At 40.9% G+C, this 13,066-nt stretch overlaps 1 protein-coding gene across 1 annotated transcript in view; it reads right to left on the bottom strand.

The window, feature by feature from the left end:
- The window catches only part of LOC137372387 (titin-like), a 425,393-nt gene that overhangs the window by 142,234 nt on the left and 270,093 nt on the right, over positions 1-13,066 (bottom strand). The window contains exons 152-164 of the mRNA XM_068036276.1: positions 10,672-10,808; positions 10,440-10,566; positions 10,047-10,313; positions 9,228-9,494; positions 8,728-8,991; positions 8,481-8,620; positions 8,109-8,235; positions 7,628-7,894; positions 7,265-7,531; positions 6,885-7,151; positions 6,568-6,707; positions 6,333-6,459; positions 4,372-4,514 (exon numbers count right to left, since the gene is read on the bottom strand). Of these exons, the coding sequence (XP_067892377.1) occupies positions 4,372-4,514; positions 6,333-6,459; positions 6,568-6,707; positions 6,885-7,151; positions 7,265-7,531; positions 7,628-7,894; positions 8,109-8,235; positions 8,481-8,620; positions 8,728-8,991; positions 9,228-9,494; positions 10,047-10,313; positions 10,440-10,566; positions 10,672-10,808 (2,540 nt within the window). The remainder of the gene's footprint in view (positions 1-4,371; positions 4,515-6,332; positions 6,460-6,567; positions 6,708-6,884; positions 7,152-7,264; positions 7,532-7,627; positions 7,895-8,108; positions 8,236-8,480; positions 8,621-8,727; positions 8,992-9,227; positions 9,495-10,046; positions 10,314-10,439; positions 10,567-10,671; positions 10,809-13,066) is intronic.

Below are 13,066 nucleotides of genomic sequence, written 5' to 3' on the forward strand. Positions count from 1 at the left end.
GCCATGGAGCCTCACGGCTGCCGGGAGGATCGGGCCAGCAGGCCCTCCTGGCTTCAGCATGTGCTGCAACCATTTTCAGGCCCATCCCCCGCACCCCTCCACCCTCCACGGCGCCTGACATCGTGGGCTTGATAAAATCCAGCACCATATTTCTTTTGAAATTTGAAAGCAACTTCGCATTTACCATTTATCATAGTTACGAAAATACAGCTTTGCAAAATATTTTAAACATAGGAACATAGGAGCAGGAGTAGTCCATTCAGCCCATCAAGCCTGCTCTGCCGTTCAATACGATCACGGCTGATCATCCACTTCAATGCCTTTTTCCCACACTATCCCCATATCCCTTTATGTCATTGATATTTAGAAATCTGTCAATCTCTGCTTTAAACATACTCAATGACTGAGCTTCCACAGCCCTCTGGCGTAAAGAATTCCAAAGATTCACAACCCTCTAAGTAAAGACATTTCTTTTCATCTCGGTCCTAAGTGGCTTCCCCCTTATTTTGAAATTGTGTGCCCTGGTTCTAGACTCCCCAACCAGGCGAAACATCATACCTGCATCTACCCTGTCTATCCCTTTAAGTATTTTGTAGGTTTCAATGAGATCACCTCTCATTCTTCGAAACTCCAGAGAATACAGGCCCAGTTTCCCCAATCTATCTTCATAGGACAGTCCTGCCATCCTGGGAACAAGTCTGGTGAACCTTCATTGCACTCCTTCCATGGCAATAATATCCTTCCAAAGATAAGGGGACCAAAACTGCACACAGTGCTCCAGGTGCAGTCTAACCAAGGCTCTATACAATTGAAGCAAGACTTCACTACTCCTGTACTCAAATCCTCTTGCGATAAAGGCTAACAATGCATTAACCTTCCTAATTGCTTGCTGCAGCTGCATGTTAGCTTTCAGTGACTTATGACGAGGACACCCAGGTTCCTTAGTACATTTACACTTTCTAATCTCTTACCATTTAAGAAATACTCTGCATATCTGTTCCTCCTAACAAAGTGGATAACCTCACACTTTTCCACATTATATTCCATCTGCCATGTTTTTGCCCATTCAGCAGCGAGCTTCTAAGATGACGGCCCGCAAGCATGGCTTTTAGTCCGTGGAGCCGCTGTGATATTTGATGCGGTGGCTCATTTACATGGACAGGGTGGACCGCCCCCACCCCTCCCCCAATGACATGGAGGGGCAGGTACTCCATCCCCGGCAATGGCATCTTACATTTTTAAGCAAATAGTCATTAAATATTTAATTTGAAAAATGTAACAAATGATTCAAGCCCCTCTCCCAGCCCCCCAATGATTAAACACTTTATTAATTGCCCTCTTCACCAATCACAATAGTTTCCCCTGCTCCCCCCACCCACCCTGAAAACTTACCTGCTGCCTCCTCCCAACCAGTGCGCCGCCTTGGATCTCCAAACGGAGATCCGAAGGCGCGGGAGTCCCAGCAACCAGCCAGAATATGGCAGTGGGACGGCTGACGGGAGAAGGTAGGTCATTAATTCTTTAATTTGCATCGATTTAAATATTCAAATCCTGCTCCTGTCTCCGAGTGGTGGGAGGGCCGCCATGAGGACTCGCCACCGCTGGTAATGTGGGGCCGGGCCTTCCCGGCGTCGAGGCCCGTGGCGGGCCTCTCCTGGAGGCATTTTCCGGGACCCCCGCCATGACCCCCGATGTCAAGGGGCTGGTAAAATCCAGCCCACTAAGTCTGTCCAAATCCCCTTCAAATCGCTTTGCATCTTCCTCACAACACACATTCTCAGCTGCGAACTTGGAAATACTACATTTGGTCCCCACATCCAAATCATTGATATAAATTGTGAACAGCTGGGGCCCAAGCACTGATCCCTGCAGTACCCCACTTGTCACAGCCTGCCAACGTGAGAATGACCTGTTTATTCCTACTCTATGTTTTCTCTCTGTTAACCAATCCTTAATCCATGCCAGTATATTACCTCCTATCCCATGTGCTTTAATTTTGCTAACCAACCTCCTGTGGGGGACTTTATCAAAAGCCTTCTCAAAATCCAAGTTTTCTACGTCCACCGACTTCGCTTTATGAATTCTGTTAGTAATATCCTCAAAAAACTCCAACAGGTTTGTCAAATATGATTTCCCATTCATAAATCCATGTTGACTATGCCCAATCAGATCATTATTATCCAAGTGTCCATTTATTACATCCTTTAGAATAGATTCTAGCATTTTCCCTCCTACGGATGTAAGACTAACAGGACTGTACTTCCCTGTTTTCTCTCTCCCTCCTTTCTTAAATAGTGGGGTGACATTTGCGACCTTCCAATCTGCAGGAACCATTCCAGAATCTATAGAATTTTGGAAGATGATCACCAGTGCATCCACTATCTCTATAGCTACCTCTTTCAATACACTGGGATGTAGAATATCAGGTCCTGGGGACTTATCAACCTTCAGCTCCACTAATTTCTCGAATACAACCTTCTGATAATACTAATTTCCTTCAATTCCTCATTCTTCCTAGTCCCTTGGATCTCTAATTCTGGGAGATTTCGTGTATCTTCCTCAGTGAAGACAGACACAAAGTAATCATTTGGCTTCTCTGCCATTTCTCTATTCCCTGACTCTACCTGTAATGGACCCACATTTGTCTTCACCAAATGTTTCCTTTTTACGTACCTATAGAAGCTTTTACAGTCCATTTTTATGTTTTTTGCTCATTTACATTCATATTCTATTCTCCCTTTCTTTATCAATTTCTTGGTCCTCCTTTGCTGTATTCTAAAATTCTCCCAATCCACAGGTTTACTATTTCTGGCAACTTTATAGACCTTTTCTTTTAATCTTATACAATCCTTAACTTCCTTTGTTAGCCACGGTTGACTGCCTTTTCTTTTGGGGTTTTTGTGCCTTGAAGCAATGTAAAGTTGTTGTAAATTATGTAATAATTCTTTAAAGACTATCCATTGCCTATGCACTCACTGTCATACCTTTGAATGTATTTTCCCAATCCACCTCAGTCAATTTGCCCCTCATACCTTCATAACTTCCTTTGTTCAAATTTAACACCCTAGCTTCAGATTGAACTACCTCACTTTCAAACATAATGTAAAATTCTATCATATTATGGTCGCTCATCTCCACAGGTTCTTTTGCAACTAGATTATTAATTAACCCTTTCTCATGAAGAAGGGGTGGTAGAGGCAGGAACCCTCACAACACTTAAGAAGTATTTAGATGAGCACTTGAAATGCCATAACATACAAGGCTACGGGCCAAGCGCTGGAAAATGGGATTAGAATAGATAGGTACTTAATGGCCGGCACAGACACGGTGGGCCGAAGGGCCTGTTTCTGTGCTGTATAACTCTATGACTCTCTTCCATAATACTAGATCTAAAATAGCCTGTTCTCTAGTCAGTTCCTCAACATACTGCTCTAGAAAACACTTCCCTAACACATTCCAGAAACTCGTCTTCCACAGCATTAGTGCTCATTAGGTCTATATGCAGATTGAAGTCACCCATGATTACTGTATTAACCATGCTACATGCTTCTCTAATCTCCTGATTAATACCATGCCCATGCTACCACCACTGTCTGGTGGCTGATAAACAACTCCTACCAATGTTTGCTGCCCCTTGCTGTTTCTTAGCTCCACCCAAACAGATTTCACATGTTGTTCTTCTGATCTGAGATCCTCCCTTACTAATGTACTGATGGTATTACTGTAAATGCTTTTAGTAACAACAAAAGCAACAAGCATTTTTCACTGAGTTTTTTTCCAATTGTTGCTTTCCACATATAACAAACTTTCTCTCTCTCTCTCTACACAGTGTCCTCATTATCCGAGTGTTGCTAATCATGGGTTAACGCCATGATATCACGATAGGGCAAGCCGAGAAGGCAGGCCTCAAGAACACCTCAGCCAGTCCTGAACCTGCACTGTTGGCATTATTCTGCACCACAGTCTAGCCATCTAGCCAACTGAGTTAACTGACCCCTATAACAAACTCTACAGGAATGGAACATAGAGTCTTTATACACAATCTACATTTTCATTGATTTGTAACACTGTGTAACAACAAATTACATTTATATAGCTCCTTTAATGTCTAAAACATAGAGTTTAAATACAATGAATTTGTTAAAAACTCATCATTTCTTTTTTAAAAGGTGCGCATCAGCATTTGTCGTGATTAAAAATAGTTTTGCTGTCTTAAACTCCTAATTGATTGCCTGAAATGGAACTACAAACACCAAAGTCGAAATATGGAGACAGATCACTTTGAAATGAAGACGGGATACCACTCTAGCACTTTTAAGTTCTCCATGAATTATAAAAAAGTAAAGAAGCAACACAAAATACTAAACATACCCTGTCGCTGTACTCAAGTAACTTGTTCTTCAAGAACCACTGGACTTCAATTCCTTCATACGACAGCTCACATTCAAAAGTAGCTGAATCTCCAGCGGTTACTGTCACATCCTTGAGGGGCCGAAGTAAGCTAATCACTCGAGCTATGAATGCAAAAGAGATTGGTATTCCCTTTAGTCTCAAGAGAATTGTTTATTTAAACAAAAGCTTCATTTCAGCTGTTCCAGCAGACTGCGACTATTTAACTACCCAGGTGACCAAGGTCTAGCTGAAAGAGTGACAGGTAAATTTAAAACCTGCATTTGCACATTCTATTTTCTGAGAAATAACATGGTCAGCAGTGAATCTGAAACGCATCATTGAAACTGCTTATCGTAGTTGTCCCCATTGCTACTGAAGGAAGATCGTGTCCAAAATATTGCTGGATCTGACTGGTTACACAGCTGTGTCTTTGGCAGCGGTGTGATTCCATCCATCAGCCTTTCAGCATTTTCCAAAAATGTAGACTTGGGGGACTATTCAATATCAAAACTGCAAACGCGGCAGCTCTGTGCTTAAAACTGCAAACAATGTATTCCACTATCAGTTAATAATTAGGTTGTCAATAATTTTGAATTCCTACAGAAGTTTTTCAATGGAAAATGTCACCAAAGGATAGGTTGCTCTGAATATTTATAACATACACAGACGATACATCTCCAAATAAAGTGCCAGAATATCTTACAGGTTTAACAAGGGTTTAATAAACATGGACAAAAGAGCTGAACTCAAGAGGTGAGGCGAGATCATCAAGGCAGCATTTTACTGAGAATGGCATCAAGGAGCCCTAGCAAAACTGGAGTCAATGGGAATCAGGGGGAAAACTCTCCGCTGGTTGCAGTTGTACCTAGCGCAAACGAAGATGGTTGTGGTTGTTGGAGGTCAATTATCTCAGCTGCAGGACATCACTGCAGGAGTTCCTCAGGGTAGTGTCCTAAGCGCAACCATCTTCAGCTCCATCATCAATGACCTTCCTTCAATCATAAGGTCAGAAGTGGGGATGTTCACTGATGTTTGTACAATGTTCAGCACCATTCGCGACTCCTCAGATACTGAAGCAGTCCGTGTGGAAATGCAGCAACACCTGGACAATATCCAGGCTTGGGCTGATAAGTGGCAAGTAACATTCATGCCACACAAGTGCCAGGCAATGACCATCTCCTTTTGACATTCAATGGCATTACCATCACTGAATCCCCCACTATCAGCATCCTGGGGGTTACCATTGACCAGAAACTGAACTGGAATAGCCATATAAATACCGTGGCTACAAGAGCAGGTCAGAGGAGAGGAATTCTGTGGCGAGTAACTCACCTACTGACTCCCCAAAACCTGTCCACCATCTACAAGGCACAAGTCAGGAGTATGCTGGAATACTCTCCACTTGCCTGGATGGGTGCAGCTCCAACAACACTCAAGAAACTCGACACAATCCAGGACAAAGCAGCCCATTTAACTGGCACCCCATCCACAAATATTCGCTCCCTCCACCACTTGCGCACAGTGGCAGTACTGTGTACCATCTACAAGATGAACTGCAGCAACGCACCACGGCTCCTTCGACAGCACCTACCACCTAGAAGGACAAGGGCAGCATATGCATAGGAACATCACCACCTGCAAGTTCCCCTCCAAGCCACACACCATCCTGACTTGGAACTATATCGTCATTCCTTCACTGTCGCTGGGTCAAAATCCTGGAACTCCCTTCCTAACAGCAGTGTTGGTGCACCTACACCACATGGACTGCAGCAGTTCAAGAAGGCAGCTCACCACCACCTTCTCAAGAGCAATTAGGGATGGGCAATAAATGCTGGCCTAGCCAGCAACGCCCACATCCCATGAATGAATAATAGAAAAAAATAAGTGCATATTTCTTGGCATTAACATTCTCGGTAATACAATATTAAGCATGTATCTACCTTTGACTCTCAAATGAGCACTAGTTTTGGCATTAGCAGCCTGGAACTCAACTTCACCAGCTTGATCCATGCGCACATTGTATAGTATAAGAAAATGTTTTGTGCCTTCCTCTTTAATCTCACAGTCCTAAATAATAATTAAAAAAAACATGTAAAATGTTAAAGGAAGAAAAAGAGAGAAAGAAAGAGAGAAAGAAAAGAAAAGCTTCAGCCCTTGTCTAATGTTAAAACTCACAGGAGATGGACGTAAATTTTCCCCCTTCAGCTTCCAAATACCATGTACATCTTCTTCAGAAATTTCAGTCTCAAATCGAGCAGTTTCTGTTTCTGTGACTTCAACACTGTACAGTGGACGTAATATCTTAATATCACGTTCTGAAGCAAAATAATGTAAAATGTTATTGTCCAGAAAAAGCACACTACTAATCATTTAAAGCAAATTCATCCAATTTGCTGAAAACAGAAGTTGTCACCTCAATAAACAAATACAAAGGACACAGAATTTAGGTATTTCTAAATGCTATCAATAAGATGGCATTCAGTTATTCTTACTTTCAATGTTTAGTTTGGCTGATGTGTTGTCAGAACCGCAGTCACACGAATATTGTCCCTGATCATTTTTCAGAGCCCGTTTAATAACCAATATGCGCTTCTTCCCATCTGTTTTAATCTGAATGTTCTTTGAAGGAGTCAGTTCTTTTCCATCTTTAAACCACTTAACTGGAGCAGCCCCTTTACTGACTTCACACTGGAAGATAACTTCATCTTTTTCTACAGCTGTATAATCCTGCAGTTTGCTGATAAAATATGGTTCACCCTCTGAGAAAATCAGAAAATGAGGCAAATTAGAAAAAAATAAAAAATGAATGAAATGTTTCAGCTCAAAGTTCAATTAGCAATATAATTCATGTATTTCCACATATACTATTTACCGAGCACAGTAAGTTTGGCCTCTGAACTTTTAGCCATAGCTTCAATTTTGATGAGAGAAGTATCATCGATGGTCACATCTTTGAATGTGATGGCATGGATTCTACCCTCATCTTTCATAGTCACTGTCCTACTTGGATGCAACCGTTTGTCATTTTTGTACCACACAACTGGTATGTTGTCATGAGAAAGCTCAGCTACAAATTCTGCAGTTTCACGCTCTTTTACAGTCTGGTCTTCAAGAGGTTTAGTGAATTCAAGTCGTATGCCTATGAATAAAGGAATTTTATTAACTTCAAGTTGCATTAACAAGAGAACAGTTTAATAAGGAATTTATATATTGCTGTTTTGCTGCTTTCACTTACCTTCGATAATCAGTTTGCCACTTGTCCTCTTGTCCTCTGCTTCAAACATGTATTTTGCCTCATCATCAAATGCAGCTTCCTTAACTGTCAACCTATGTTTTGTCCCTTCTGCTAAAATTTCAAACTTAGCACTAGGTTTAAGCTCCTCAGTTCCTTTTAGCCAACGGAAAGTCTTGGGCTCTCTGGACACTTCACATTCAAACGTTGCTTCATCTTTCTCATACACTTTCACATCATTAAGCGGTACAATGAAGGTGAGTGGAATTTCTGAATGGGAGTGTAGGAAGTAAAGAGATTAGGCTAATAATCTCTTTGGGAAAATATATATATATATATATTTGAAAATGTATACATTATATACAGAAATCACAGGCACAAGTTAAAAGAACGAAGTATGGAACTAAGGTACTAAATTACTAGCCTGAATTATAATCATTAAAACTCCAGAAAAAAAATTCCTTCCAAATGAATTGAAAATTACCTATGACTTTCAAATTAGCTGTGCATGTAGCATTTGCAGCCTGGAAAGAAACTTCTCCAGAATCACTTAGCTTGCAATTGTAGAGGGTCAGAATGTGTTTCTTGCCATCCTCGATAATCTCACAATTCTGCCAATATAAAATAATCCGAGATACATTAGGATGATGTTGATTTGTATTAAACTTAACTGGAACTTTCTTTCAGTATAACTATACAAGCTCCTAAATTCTATTGAACATTTATTAGAAAGAAGATTTTGTATTAAGGGTTTTAATAAATTAACACAATTCTGAGGTAACGTTGTTCACTACCAAATAATTCCAACATAGAGACAGGAATTTTAATTTTAAACTAAATGAAGAAAACAACGTACAGGTGACATTAACAAAGTTTCACCCTTCAGCTTCCATTGAGGATGCACATCAGTTTCTGAGATCTCCACTTCAAAGTGTGCAGTTTCACCTTCAGTAATTTCAACATCATGCAATGGACGCACCACCTTGATGACGCGAGCTGTAACCACATTTATATTAAAAATGGGTGTTTAAACTGCACATATAGAAAGAAGATTGCTTTATAATTTTTAAAAATCTATGTATACTCATTCATAAAGTATATACCTTCAATATTCAAAGAGGCTTTTGTCTTGTCAGTTCCACAGTCACATTCATATTCACCCTTGTCCTTATTGTCAACTTTTTTCATCGTCAAAGTACGGCGTTTATCAATAGCTTTAATTGAAACTGTCTTTGATGCTTTGATGTCCTTGCCATCCTTCAGCCATTTTACCGGCACGTCCTTGCTGACTTCACATTCAAGGGTGACTTCATCTTTCTCTACAGCAGTGTAATCTTGTAGTTTCACAGTGAAATAAGGATCAGCCTCTGTGGATGAAAGGCAAACAGCTAATGCTCTGCTTGACAAAAGAAAACGTCCCTCACAGCACATTAATCTTCAAAACTTTTCAAGAAATTAATCATCAGTAAAAGCTTATTCACCCCAACCCCGTTTTTTGAAACTTCTCTTTACTGGTATTGTTATGTGAAGAATTGCACACAACACATGGCGTCAGTTTCACTGCACAGCAGAATTTTTAAAAATTGCTTTACTTAATCCTTACCGAGGACATTCAGGTAACCTTTAGTGGATAGCTGAGCAACTTCTGCCCGTATCTGACAAGTATCATCAAGAGTTGCTTCTTTAATTTCCAATGTATGCTTCTTCCCATCAGTGGTGATCACAACAGTTCTGCCGGGGTGAATTTTAGTTTCATTCCGGTACCAAGTAACTGGGAGATTTTCATGTGATAGCTCGATTTCAAATTGCGCTGTGTTACCTTCTTTAACTGTCTGATCTTTTAGTGGTGTAATGAACTTCAACCTGATACCTAGAATATGAAGTAATGTATGGGGAGCAGTTACTATTACATCAGTTCAAAATCATGTAATTAATAATTCAATTGAAATCTACATTTGTTTTATTGTTCTTGTTTTTTTGCGAAAATTGGCTGCTATGTTTGCCTACATTACAACAGTGGCTACACTTCAAAAATACTTCATTGAACTTTGGGATATCCTAAGCCTCTATATAAATGCATGTTCTTTCTTTACTTTAGTAATTTGTAAAACTTTGATCTACAGATTGCAGCCTGGTGTTAAGGATAAGGCAACTCCCAAAACTCAAATCAGTCCCAAGCTTTAAACTAATACGTATGACATAATTGGAATGATGAGCTCTCAATTTTTAATTATATACTTTGCTTACTGCTTCAGAAAAACAAAAGCTCAGACAGTTATACACAATGCAATAAACAATGCCCCCATATACTTGAACAGGACTTCACATATCATCACCTCACCAAACTATAAGCAAAAATAAGGTTGACTCAATCAAATGTTACCAACACATTAAACTAATACACAATTAATACAAAACATACCAGTTACAGTCAGTTTTGCAGTTGATTTCTTGCCCACAATTTCAGCGGTGTAATCTCCTTCGTCATCAAAGGTTGACTTATTGATAACAAGAATGTGCTTCTTTCCATCAGCAACTAAATCATACTTATCACCAGCCTTAAGTATGTCGGTACCTTTCAACCACAGAATTTTGGGAACGGCCTTGTTAAGTACACACTCAAATCGTGCTTGACGTCTTTCTGGAACAGTCACATCTTTCAGTGGTGCCGCAAAGTCAAGTTCAATTTCTGGAAACAACATTACATTTTATTGAAAGCTACATTAAGAAAAACAAATTACTCTTTAAAATTTCTCACCTTTTGTCATCACAAAGAAAACAACTCTGAATATTTCTTTCAGGAATTATTAGTTACCTTTCACTCTCAGATAAGCTATGGATGTGGCATTGCGTGCCTTGAAGGCAACTTCACCAGCTTGATCCAGTTTGACATCGTGAAGGATCAAGAAACGTTTTGTTCCTTCTGCTTTTATTTCACATGTCTGAAAAATTAAAAAAACATTATTTAGGGTTTTTAACAAAACTGCATTACTGTATCGTAAAAAAGTGGAATTCAAGAAAAATTCCAGCTTTGAAGAAAAGCTTACACGTGATGGGCGTAGGATTTCTCCCTTGAGCTTCCACTCAACTGGAACATCTTGAGAGATCTCAGTTTCAAAGGTGGCTGTTTCTTTCTCATACACTTCAACGCTTTGCAGTTCTGAAAGTATGTCTATCTCCCGTTCTAAAAATACAACATTAAATGTCATTTTCCCATTTATGTAGAATGCTGAAAGTATACCATCACAAGCAGACTTGAAAAATCCACATAAGATTTTCTTGATCATGAATTTCCAATTTGTATAATTTCCACTTGTTTTGGAACAACAGTTTGCATTTATGTACCACCTTTAATGTAGCAAAATGTCCCAAAGTACTTAACAAGAGTGTTATCAATAAATGTTTTGACACTGAGCCAATGAAGGAGATATCAGGACAGATGACCAAAAACTTGGTCCAAGAAGCAGATTTTAAAAAGCATCTTAAAAAGGAAAGGTAGAGTTGTTGCAAGGTTTAAAGAAGGAACTCCAGAGCTTAGGTCCAAAGCAACTGATAGCATGGCCACCAAAAGCAATGCAATTAAAAATGGGGATGCACAAGATACCAGAATTAGAGGAGTGCAGAATCTCAATGGCTCGTAGGATTGGAGGAGGTTATAGAGATAGTGATGGTAAGGCCATGGGGGGATTTGAAACAAGGATGAGGATTTTAAAATTGAAGCATTTCAGACAGGGAGCCAGTGTAGACCAGCCCAAGTTATTGTACGGTGGAAGTTTGGGAAGGCCAGCTAGAAAAACATTGGAATAGTCAAGTCTAGAGGTTACAAAGGGAAGGATGTGGTTTCAGCAGCAAATGAGCTGAGGCAAGAGGTAGAAGTAGACAGTTTTGGTGATGGAGCAGGTATGTGGTCAGAAGTTCATCTTAGGGTCAAAAACAACACGAAGGGCAGAATTTTCAGGCCCCAATCGGGATGAGGGAGGTGGTGGGAGGATGCAAAAATTCGCACTGCCGGTCGGCATGCCAGTTTGCTACCACCATCCTGCCTCGGGGCCATTTTCCCAGAGACAGGAGGAGGGCTGGCAGGGTTACCCATCAGTGAGCGGTGGGTAGCCAATTAAGGGTATTTAAACACCACTTAAGGCCTATTGCCAGAGGCCGATTGAAATTTTCCAGTTGGCCTCTGGCTGCCCCACCCCCACCTCACCGCCCACTCAAAGCATTGGAGACCAGGCCAGCTGACTGGAGGTGGCCTCCTGGTGGTAAACCAGGTGGCCAGCACTCCAGGAAGCCTTTGGGGCCCTCCCCACTTGCTGGCCACTGGTGCTGTGGAGGGGCTCCACAATGGTGCCCAGCTACTGAAGGTATTTTTCAATTTAAAAGTTTAAAAAGTGGGAGAAAGGGCACCTCAAAATGGAGATGCCCTCACTCTCTCTTATCTGAACTGCAAGCTGCTACATCTTCAGTGCTGGAGCAACACCTATTGGCCCTGCAGCTTCGAGAGCCTTATCTGAATGGGGAGCCCACCCTCTACTCACTAACAGGCCAATTCAGGGAAAGTCACTGCTGGGTGACTGTCTCCCACACAGTTGACCCTGATATCGGGGTCTCAACCCAAAGGGCAAAATCCTGCCCCAAGTTTGCAAACGGTCTTGCTCAGTTTCAGACAGTTGTGAGGGAGAGGGATGAAAATGGTAGTTAGTGAACTGACTTTGTGGTCTAATTACAGAAATATGCATCAAATAAGCCACCCAAATCCATGTATATCTTGCCTGTAATTCCTGTAATTTGTGGCAGAGACCAAAGACAATAGCTTTGGTATTCTCAATACAGAGTTGCAGAAAATTTCTGCTAATCCGATACTGCATGTTGGATAAGTGGTGTGGTAAATCATTGAGGAGCCCCTCCACAGCTGAGGGGTCAAGAGATGTGGTGGTGGGATAAAACTGAGTGTCATCAGTGTACTCATGGAACCTGATGTTGTATTTTTGGATAATGTCACTGAGGGACAGGCTTCTTTCCCATTCCCACACAGTTACCTCAGTAGTACCCCAAGGATCTATACTTGAACACCCCCTTCTATCTCTCATCTACATAGTTGTATGACTTAGGCCAATAGGCGGATGGAAAATTGCACTCTCCTTTTGTAGGTTCTTATTCATTTAATCAATCATACTTCAACTTCACACTTGATGTACGGTAGAAGTGACTACAAGGTAACAATCTCATTGAGTCTCCGGCTGCTTGCCATGTTAATTCATCACCTTGCTCTAACACCCACATTTCTTGGCCTGCTGCAGTGTTCCAGTGAAGCTCAACACAAGCTCGAGGAACAGCACTCAACTTCCAATTAGGCACTTTACAGCCTCCTGGACTCAACATTGAGTTCAACAATGTTAGACCAGGACTCCATTTTGATTGTTTTTCATGTTTTTGCCTTCAGAC

Source organism: Heterodontus francisci, chromosome 7 (assembly GCF_036365525.1).
Source record: "Heterodontus francisci isolate sHetFra1 chromosome 7, sHetFra1.hap1, whole genome shotgun sequence".
In the NCBI taxonomy this organism is placed as follows: domain Eukaryota; kingdom Metazoa; phylum Chordata; class Chondrichthyes; order Heterodontiformes; family Heterodontidae; genus Heterodontus; species Heterodontus francisci.